The 10,823-nt window shown below is 31.3% G+C and overlaps 1 protein-coding gene and 2 non-coding genes across 3 annotated transcripts; 2 read left to right on the top strand and 1 right to left on the bottom strand.

Annotated features, from left to right (window-relative positions):
* The first annotated feature begins 4,637 nt into the window (after positions 1–4,637).
* Positions 4,638–8,104, top strand: LOC105455034 (CD151 antigen-like). Its single transcript, XM_011698070.1, has 5 exons — positions 4,638–4,868; positions 6,096–6,284; positions 6,800–6,964; positions 7,437–7,640; positions 7,912–8,104. Exons 1-5 carry the CDS (start codon positions 4,806–4,808, stop codon positions 7,972–7,974), a joined length of 684 nt encoding a protein of 227 aa, XP_011696372.1. The 5' UTR covers positions 4,638–4,805; the 3' UTR covers positions 7,975–8,104.
* A 1,524-nt stretch (positions 8,105–9,628) lies between these two features.
* Positions 9,629–9,700, bottom strand: Trnad-guc. The gene has a single exon. It is a non-coding gene; the product is annotated as a tRNA-Asp (tRNA).
* Positions 9,701–10,639: 939 nt separating this feature from the next.
* Trnav-uac lies at positions 10,640–10,712 on the top strand. The gene has a single exon. It is a non-coding gene; the product is annotated as a tRNA-Val (tRNA).
* Positions 10,713–10,823: the final 111 nt, after the last annotated feature.

Below are 10,823 nucleotides of genomic sequence, written 5' to 3'. Positions count from 1 at the left end.
ATATATATATATATATATATATAGAATTTATATTTCTCTCACATTTTTATTTGCGCTTTATGCCATTAAATTTTCATGCGATTTTCTGTATTTACGTGCTTTCTTCACAATTTTTTCTTATATAGCGTCTCTCTATCATTCATAATGCAACAATTTTTAGATTTCCGGTAACAAGACAGAGGAATTAAGGTTTTTTATTTTGCTTACTGCTTATTTCTCTAAATGTTATAAAACTTTGTAAGCACAATTGTGTAAGCACAATAGATGGCAGAAAATATTCTTCCAGATGGCAGTGAAAAATATACTCATTTAGTAATAAACATTCTTCCAATGCCGTTTGTAGTATATATTTTATATTTTTTAATATTATTATTTTTAACGTAAATAATCTCTCTATTATATTAGAACATAATAATGATATCAATATTATACACACGATCAATAATCCTAGTATTTTTCCACGAGAATCGTCAAAAGCAAAATTGAGTGGCCGTATTTCATTGTGCTCTGCGCATTACAGAAAAATCTGAGGTACTTCGAAGGAAAATATCAACGATCGACGGAGGAGAAAAAGGATCGGTACCACCCCATAGATTTGATTAGAAATTCGCCCCGAATAGGATTGATACTCCAATACTGTTGAAAAGTTACTCTTTCTATGATATACAAGAATCTTCCTCTATATAAAATAATATATTATATTTTATATAATTTGTAAGAGAGTTTTGTCATTTATAATAAATGGGAAATAGATGTGTGTAGAATTAGTATAACAACACATACGCTATGTATAAATGTAATGTAATTTTTCCTCTCTGACTGTTGATTCGTAGCGTGTTTTGTATGTAAATTGTTGATGATACTTTAACAAATGTTTTATTCCTCTGTGTCTCCCCGATTGTATTCCTCTTCTCACTCTCTTGTTCTGTCCGATCGCTTCTTTTGTGTTACCGTAAAGAAAACATAAATATATATATATAATAGTTTAGAAAATATATATGCTGTAAGCGCAATGAGAATGTATGCACCTCTATAAATTATTTCACGATCACGCACGTTTAAGATCTAAACGATACGCGCGCATTATGCACTTTCGCGTAGTTAAGAGACTCGCCGGTTAATCTATGTTTTTTCTCGGACTATGTTTCCACGCTAATAAAGCGGCGCGATGATAATACTTTGATAATTTACGAGTTTCCTCTGCAAAATACAAATAAAGTCCGGAAAGTTAATATCATCTGTTTTCGGTAACGATTATTCAACAGTAGTATCAGGACGATCGTATAATAAATATCATAAATATCGCAACTTGTATTAACCGCAAAAGTTATTAATATATATTCTCTTTTTCTCTCTGTCAGAATACGGTAAAATATTTATTATGAAAATATATATTTTATTTTTACTTGAAACAAAACATAAATTTTTAAAAATAATTTTTCGATAAACTTAATTTTTAAGCATCACGTCGCTTAGCACAGAGTCTTCGCTGCACAGTTTTTAACATATTATTTTGCTTATTTTTATTTGTCATCGCCAATATATTTGTTGTTCGAGTAATGCCAATAAATATTAATGCTTTCAAGAACGCTCGCGATATTTGTTCTGCTTTGTACCGCACCGCAATACAATAGCAATACAATTTATATATATAATTTGCAATTTAGATTTATGCGATGCGTTGTGAAATGCAGACTGTATTTCATTTAAATGTATAGATACAAATCTCAGGTCTCAGCGTATATTACTGCATTTTGCACGTAATTAGATTCGCGGCGGGCGAGGCACGGCAGCTCGCAAAATTGCGTTGCAATGTATGAATTTTTCCGAATGCCGGAAATGTGCCGGTAATAACGCCGGTATTGTGCCTCGCGTAATGCTGCGCAATTCAATTAAGAGCACAATTATCGATTTCTTCAATGTTGTTGCTTTTAGGTCGCCGGAATACGACAGCAGGTGGAATTCCGGCTCGTTCACCACGCCGAGCGTAACGACCCTCGTGATATTCTTCCTCGTCGTCGCTTATCAGCACCTCAAGTTCTAACTGGATCCCACGGGAGGGCTCCAAGTAATTTCGCGCGTCTTGTGTTCGGGGATAAGAGAGTAAATTACATTTGCATCTCGAGCTGACGAATCAACGGGAGCCGCGGCCATCGATTAATTCGTCACCGGTATATATCAGCAGTCGACGAGTAACAAAATTTTTAATCGGCGCTGTAAAGCGTCTCGGAGTAACGTTATTGTTAGCGATTTTTGTTTTTGACGTTAAGTGGCTTACCGGCCGATTACGATAAATCTCATTACGATAAATCGACGAGGTTTGACTTTAATTGTATTTATAACGTACCGGTGGACGTCAAACTATCTGTCCAGATCGATACATCGAAAGACCATGTTTCTCAATTGTTTGATTTAAATAACGAGTAAACAACGAAAAATTTTCATATTTATTATATACAATCTAATGTTGCGCAATATTAATATTACTTATTACTATTAAAAATACTTAATTCACCATAAGTCTGAACGGATCTACGTATACGTAAATATATTGTGAATTACGTTTTACAATTTGCAATTTTGCATCTACTTAATTAGCTACTTAAGAAATATGATTGGTCAACTTATAAATGTTACTTGTTATAGGATAGTCAGTTTCATTTTATTTGTACTCTTAATATAGTACGGTTTTACGATTTCTTCGTACTCGTAACGCGCACTTTTGCAGGATAAGTCTAGGCTATGTACAACTATAATTTCGTTTACAGTCACATTTCTCGTTTTTTTTTTTTTTTTTTAATGCAGACACGTTAGTCGGTTAAATCGCAAATGTTCTGTGTACGACTTTTTCGACTGATGTCTCTTTACTGTGAAAGTAAAGCTTGTATAATGTAAAGCTATATTTGTTAAAATAAAATTCTTGATTGATGTAAAAATCATCCTGTTTTCTATCACCACGATCCGCCTCTAAACCTCAATGGTAAAATTATTTATTATACTAAATTATTAAACTGCGCCTTTACAGAAATTTAAGACTGAAAGTGTCAAATAATTATTTATTTTGAGAGCATTACTAAACAGTGCTTTTAATACTCAAAATAAATGATTATTTGGATCCTCCAGAATTAAATTTCTGAAAGGGTATTTATCGGCATCAACATTAACAAATTATTGTGTTGACTTCAATGTGTAAACATCAAGTACGAATGTAGCGTGCACGACGAGCGGAGTGGAAAAGTATGTTTCAGTCGTGTAGCATTGAACTTTAAATCGTGGCGTGTTATCATTATGTATTTTATCATTACGTGCAGCTACCTGAGGAATGAGCGTGATAACTATATTTACCGTGTTCTCATTAGCCTACATACGGTACGGCACGAAATGGCGGATTTACGCGAATCCCAACTGAGCATGAACAAACCGCGCTCGAACTTTTCCAGAAGTTGATACTGACGAAACGTAGATGCCAATCGGACGGATCGAATCGTCGAAAACGAAAACGTCGTCGGCATGCTCGCCTGTGTGACCCACTTTGTGCGTATATTCCCCCCGGAATTCCCATCATGTAAATAATGTGACATTATTGAACTGCGAAGGACAATCGTTTAACGCGATGCTCATGCGCGATCGGTCTGATCCTCCGATAAATTTGTGGCGGACTGTGCTCGTCCGTCGAGAACGCTTCTCGCATGCAATGCAACGCGAGGTAATGCATTTGGAGTTAGGTAATTGAAAAGTTTACTCGTACAACATTTTGCCATTCCGTAAATTAATGAAATAACATGTATTACTGTCACTCGTACAAAAAAAAAATGGAAACAAAATTTTATGATCAAATGAGAGAAATACAGAAAAGAAAATATTAAATAAATAAAAAAATATATAAATTATTTTTTAATAAATTTATAAATCTTACCAATAATATTAATATGAAATATTTTTCAAGATAATAAAAATTACCTTCAATCAACTGCGTCACGTAGCGAGATATTAATTGAAGCATCAATTAATATAATTTTTTAAATTTCTGTTATTGTTTTAAATTGCTTATTATATTGTTGACACACAATTTCAAATTAATAAAAATCTAATTAAATGGCAAATTTCTTTGGGTCACGCCCAAAGGAGCTTATTAGAAAGTTAGTAATAGTTAATCAATTTAAACACAAATATAGTGACTCAAAAGTTAATGTATTGCCAACACGCAAAGTTCAGTGCCATAAAGTCAAGTCCATCGAAGAAACTTTCTTATAGAATAATTGTTAGTACCGCGGCCAATTTCGCACGTGGGGATGCTTGATGAAAACGAATGGAGTCGACTGCTCCTACATGCGACGATGCGAAAGAATTACGAATTAAAGAACACCGAATCGGGGGGTAGGTATGGCTTCACCCTAGTTTTGCCAAAGGACATTTTTAAATATGATTGTATCTTTTTTTGGAACTCTCTTAAAAGTTTTGCCTGGATTAATAATAGAAAGAAATAATCATGGTTATCCCCCACTGACTCTTGATTCGCTGACCAATAACGAAGGTAACGCAGGACTTCGACCTGGAAACCGTGCTCACGCCTGGACTGCCAGCGACCTCGAAGCCGAGGATTTCGATCGAAACCTTCCCTAGCTCGAACAAAGGGGCACCAGGCAGATCGCTCCCATTGACCGTACGGCCGTCACACGGAACGCAAGCCAAACGACTATGTGTTTGGCTTTTTGAACTCTCGTAAATTGTCGATTCGGAATAACAATAGTAAGAAGTAATAAAGTTCAATTAATTTTAACGACAGGTAGACACGAAGAAACATCATGGAATCGTGCGGAATGAACGCCATCAAATACATCCTCTTTATTTTCAACTTAATCTTCGCAGTGAGTAGAGCGAATTGGAAGCAATAAGGGTTTTGTCACACGGAAAGAACGATCTTGCTGGATTCAGATCTGAAAATAATTTTTGTTATACAATCAAAATAATTTTGTTGGAAAGTCAAACTGATTGCTAGAATATTAAAATAATTTTGTTGGACAGTTAAAAATGCTTATCATTTTTTACTTTCCAACAAAATTATTTTGATGATTCAACAAGAATTATTTTCAGATCTGTATTTAGCAAAATTTTTAGACCTTCCAGCAAAATCGTTCTTTCCGTGCAGGAACAATCTTGGCGGCAAGTGTGTTGTAATCATTCAAGTGAAAAATATTTTCTTTTTATTTTTTTACGTTTTATTTTTTTCTCTCTTGAAGTGATGCGGACACATCCAGTTTTTATTGAACATTAATGTGAAACCTAAACGAGACCACGAAAGTTAAAACTAAATAAACCATTAGAATGCCATATGCTGTCTAAAAATGATCTTGATGTTTAATAATAATTGTGTGAATCTTTTTACGATTTCCAATTGTCAGATAAACTGCGCGCCGAATATTTGTCGGTCTTGAAACACAGCTCTAAACTGAATCTGATCTACATAAATCACAAATTAAATAAACAAACAATTTAATAATTTTGATTCCACTGAGCATCTTCATTATTAAATTCATTAGAATAACTTATTGCAAAAAATATTATCTTAGCCAGGACGGCTGATACTTTTCGCAGTACATAAGTTATTCTACAGAATTTAATGTTTCAAGATCGACAAATATTCGGCGCGCAATTTAAGTACCCGAACTGGAAATCGTAAAAAAATTTATACAATTATTGTTAAGCATCGTTTTAGGCCGCATATGACATTCCAATGATTTATTCGATTTTTATTGATTTCTGAGGACATTCAAGATACTTTCGGGTATTTATGTGGCTCGTAAGAAGATTCGGCCTTTTGATACCGAATTGTGATTTTTAAATTGTAATTTAATCTTCGCGAAGATTCCACTTTATTTAAAATATAATTCTTCTTTCTTTAATTAATTAATAAAAATTATTTTCACAAAATATTGATTAAAAAGTGTACTTTTATAAATATGTATATAGAAATTTCTACGCATTTTAATTCTACTCTTTTTATTTTTACTTTCTTGAAAAAAATCAAGAAAATGTGAAAGAGAATTTCGCAGCGGAGAAAAGTACGTACAATTGCTAAAAATCGATTTTTCCAGATATCGGGCTTAGGTATTATTGTGGCCGGCGCGTTAGTGTTAGCAGATGTCGGCGACTTCAATCACTTCGCGGAAAGCAGAATAATATCACCGCCTATAGTGCTTATAGTTGCGGGAGCTGTCGTTTTTATCATAGCTTTTTTAGGATGTTACGGAGCAATAAAGCAACATTATACCATGTTGATGGTGGTAAGTTAAAAAAAAATCAACGAAATAATAAAATAGCTTACAACAAAATAATTTTACTTGTGCTAAATAATTATCCCAATAACAGAAATAATTAAAAATTTAATAATTTTTTGGGGGGGGGGGAAATACAAGACGTCTCTCTATTAAAGTTTCTTTTCTTAAAAATGTATTTAAAAAATTTTGATGTCAATTTTAATGATAGAATCATTGATTATTTTATATACATTTTATCTAAAAATCTAAGATAAAATGTAAAAATAAAAATAATTTTAATTTCTCAATTAAATTTAATTTCTTAATTAAAATTAAATTTGAATATTTTCGGAACATTTCATGTATCTTTAGATATTAATATATCAAATTATATATACATATAATTTCAAGTATTTGTATCTTTATCTTGTTGCGTTTTTAAATTATTTAAATTATTAATATTTTTTATAAAAAACAATAAATAATTATAAATTACAACTGCAATTTTTGTCAATTATATTAATATAAAAAAAATAATTTAGTTTGCGGCCGCATTGTTGATAATTTTCGTGATCGAGCTCGCGGTGGGCATAGCAGCGGCGGTGCTTAAAAATGATGTCGGCATGGTATTGAAGGATTCCTTGAAGAATTCGATGAGGAACTACACGGAGGCCGACAAGCAAGCTTGGGATATTGTGCAGCAGAAGGTCAGTAAATTATTGTGCTCAGTGAATCTGGAGCACAACGTCTGCTAATGGATTTGTCGATACAAAAATGAGGTGATGAAATAGTATAGCTTCCGTGCCATAAAGAAAACAATGGTTCCTATAATAACGGTGGGTTAGGTCACTTGAAATAATCATCGTGTAAATGAGCAATTACAATCGTTTTGCATGTGCATTGACTTTAATTTCAACTCTCGTATTGACACAGTTCCTGTGTTTCCTTTCAATATCTCAAATTACTTTGTCCTACTTTGGCGAAAATAGTTTTATATAACAAAATATATTATAAATTACAGATCGCGTATGATAAATTTTTTTATTCTGCGTTGACGTCCAAAATGACATAATAATTATTTATTTGAATTATTTAAGTGAAGCATTAAATTGTTTAATATTTTCTTTAAATTAATTACATTTAATTAATACATTGATAATTTTATTTGTTTTGCGACAGTTTCAATGTTGCGGCGTGGACCAACCCCAAGATTGGTGGAATTCACCTAATCGTGACTATCCACAGTCCTGTTGCAATAATACACAATATCAGTGTCGACCAGGAAATAATTACCGGGATGGATGCTTTAGCAAGTTGGAAATGCAAGTCCAGAAATGCGCCACGGTTTTGATCGGTGTGGGCATTGGAATAGCTTTTGTGGAGGCGAGTAAAATTTCAATTTACAAGATATATTTTAATGATATACGTCAAGCGTATATTGACTATTACATGCTATATTAGCATTTTATTATTGTAGTAAAACTAACGGATTTTAAGTAAAAGCGTAAGCAAAGATAAATAAACACGAGAAACGTTTTCGAATTAAGAATTATACAACTTTTTATCGTAACGAAGATATACATTGTATTTAAATTCGTTTATCAAGTTATTATGACACTAGTTTGAATTAAAAAAAAATTGTTTTTCCTTTCAGATTGCCGGTATCATCCTTGCTTGTTGCCTTGCCGCGGCGATAAAAAAGGAAAGTAATAAATGAAACAAAATGTATTAATTTAATTTTATGCTGCGTCAGGCTAAACTGCAAAATTTGCTGTCTCGTGATAAAGATACGATAAAATTTTGATTGACTTAACAGAACTAAAATATTTACATACGTTCAGTTAAATGATTTATATTTCATTAATAAACGAGAGGCACACGTTCCATTAACTAATTATTAACTTCATTAATTTAATATCGCGCATTGAGTTTCCGCAATATTTTTTACGCTCCCCTCGTAGCAGCACAATAACGGAGCTAGATAAAGCTTGAATAATTATTTATAATTTGCATTATGTATCATGTATGTTTTATAATTTTACAATACCATGCTGATGTATTATATAATTAATTATCTGCTGAGAAGAAAACCAAACAGACATTTCCAGTTTAGACAAAAAATATGATTAATATAAAAATTATATTATTAAAAAATATTAATGCTCTCTTTTCAAATGCATATTAAAATGAGATTGTGTTATTTAAGAAATGTTCCTCAGAATGTTAATCCATAATTATAAATAGAATAACTTGTAGCCATCAAGAAACAGAACAATTATGGATTTAATTGGTGTGTGTGTGTGTGTGTGTGTATGTGTGTGTGTGCGTGTGTGTGTGTGTGTGTGTGTGTATGCGTGTTGTGATGATATTTACACATTATATAAATACAGTTAATATTATATTATTATATTATATGTTAAAATTATATTATTATATTATATGTATACTAATTAATACTTCGATTCCTATTAAAAGGATCGATTTATTCATGTGTGTTATAATTGTATAAATGTGTGCCTATGTACAAATGTAGATTGTACAAGGTATGTGTTTTTGCGTGCTAGTTACATCTATCCCTATAATGAATACGTTCAGTACACTAACAACCGTCATCTTCCTAATTGTCATCTTCCTATGTACAATAATAGCTATAGATGCTTTTTGATTCGATATATTTATTCCTTAGTTTGTCTATTATAACACGTTGTATTTTTTATAAATAAAGTAATACAATAACCTTTGCAAAAATATATTATCTGCAATAATATCGTGTATCGTGTATTTAAATTATATATCCTTCCTCTTACAAACTTTTTTGAATGATAAAAAAGATTTTGAATTAAATATTGAAAGTAATGATAAAGTGTTTCAGTTTTGCATTTTTTAAAATGACAAATCGTTATCTAAATTTAGAATTCTATTATGTAATATGTTTAACGATGTTATCAAATAATTGTCGTTAAACAACTTTTCTATAAATAATGGCTGTTATTCATTAATAATAAAATGGTAACAAATTTATAAATTATAAATTTTTATTATAAATTCAGCAATATTTTTTTAGCTGACAATTTTATCATTATTTTATTGTTATAGAAGAAAAAAATTCTTTATTAACGATAATCTTTCAATAATAACAGCCTTAAGAATTACATAATAGGATTCTTAGAATCAATCAGTCTTCTTAACTATAAATTTTTTAAAACCATAAAACTTCAAAGTTTTTAATTACAATTATTAGTAATATAGTATCTCGGTGCTGTTTTAATTTAATTTTAAAAAAAAGCTTGCCGAAGCATATTAAATAATTACTGCATATAGATGAAAATAAAGAGAGCGTAATTATGATTTAAGAGAAAATGCAAAAAAATCTCCCCGGCGGGGAATCGAACCCCGGTCTCCCGCGTGACAGGCGGGGATACTAACCACTATACTACCGAGGACTGTTGCGTTAATGCATTGTTTTCACACAATATGAAGCATTTATCGCACTTTATGGAGCACTTGATTGTAAAATATAATTAATAAATTTGACGTAATAATTATTTATGCGTGTAATACACTTATGATTACATGTTCATTGCATTAAATGTATTTAACATACTTTCGTATTATCGATAAGGACGAAATTCTTAGTATTCATCATTAAGAGCGTTTTGCAGCAAAATATAGACATAAATGACACATGTAAATCATGTCATCCTTTGCCAATATTAAATAAGAATAAAATAAATCACTGTGTTACACTGTGTCAATTGTGTCTTTTGCTGGAAAATGTCCTAAATGAAATAATAATATATTTAATTTCATTGAAAAATAATTGCGTATAAAAGACAATCGTAAAATTTTAATATATAAGAGAGCATAGGAAAATTCTGTAATTTAGATCATAAAATTGAATTTTTATAATTTGTTAAACGATGGAAAAAGCAATAAAAATTCGTTCCGCGACAATTTATATTAAAATACAAATTAAATAAAAGATATTAAAAGTGTCACTCTTTGTTCCTTTTATTGTATTTTCATTATCGTAAATAAATTATAGCGTCGATGTTCGAATTCAAATGTTAATAATTAAAAAGAGCAAAAAAGGTGTAAAACTGAACTCGTATAAAATTATTAAATCCCCATTTGACGTTTATGTATAGATCGCAGTTGCCATCTATACGACGCGAGAAAAAGCCACATGATTTATCGATCGAGTACGAATTTACGTAAAATGTAAATTAATTCCTTAGAAATGATTTTATCGCCCGTACAAGTAATTATATTTTACTTAACTGAATGAATTTGTATTTAGTAACATCATTATTTGAAAATAACAATTGTTTATTAACACTGAGTGCATTGTCATGGATACAAGGAGCTACCAAAGGCATCGAGGTTCCGTGGTGTAGCGGTTATCACGTCTGCTTTACACGCAGAAGGTCGCCAGTTCGATCCCGGCCGGAACCACTTATAATTTTGTTTTTATTTTGAAAAATTAAAATATCTAGCATATACGAGATAGGAGCTGGGAATTCACTTATTTTTCCATTTTTAAATATGAAAGCACATCAAAGTTCT

Source organism: Wasmannia auropunctata, unplaced genomic scaffold (assembly GCF_000956235.1).
Source record: "Wasmannia auropunctata unplaced genomic scaffold, wasmannia.A_1.0 LD335957.1, whole genome shotgun sequence".
NCBI lineage: Eukaryota > Metazoa > Arthropoda > Insecta > Hymenoptera > Formicidae > Wasmannia > Wasmannia auropunctata.
The sequence above is the reverse complement of the archived record's forward strand: the minus strand, read 5'-3'. Positions and strand labels throughout refer to the sequence as shown.

Coding starts and splice junctions, on each gene's coding strand:
- LOC105455034 (XM_011698070.1), top strand. CDS start 4,806: ATGGAATCGTGCGGAATGAACGCCATCAAATACATCCTCTTTATTTTC. Junction 4,869..6,095: donor TTTTCAACTTAATCTTCGCA/GTGAGTAGAGCG, acceptor CGATTTTTCCAG/ATATCGGGCTTAGGTATTAT. Junction 7,641..7,911: donor TTGGAATAGCTTTTGTGGAG/GCGAGTAAAATT, acceptor TTTTCCTTTCAG/ATTGCCGGTATCATCCTTGC.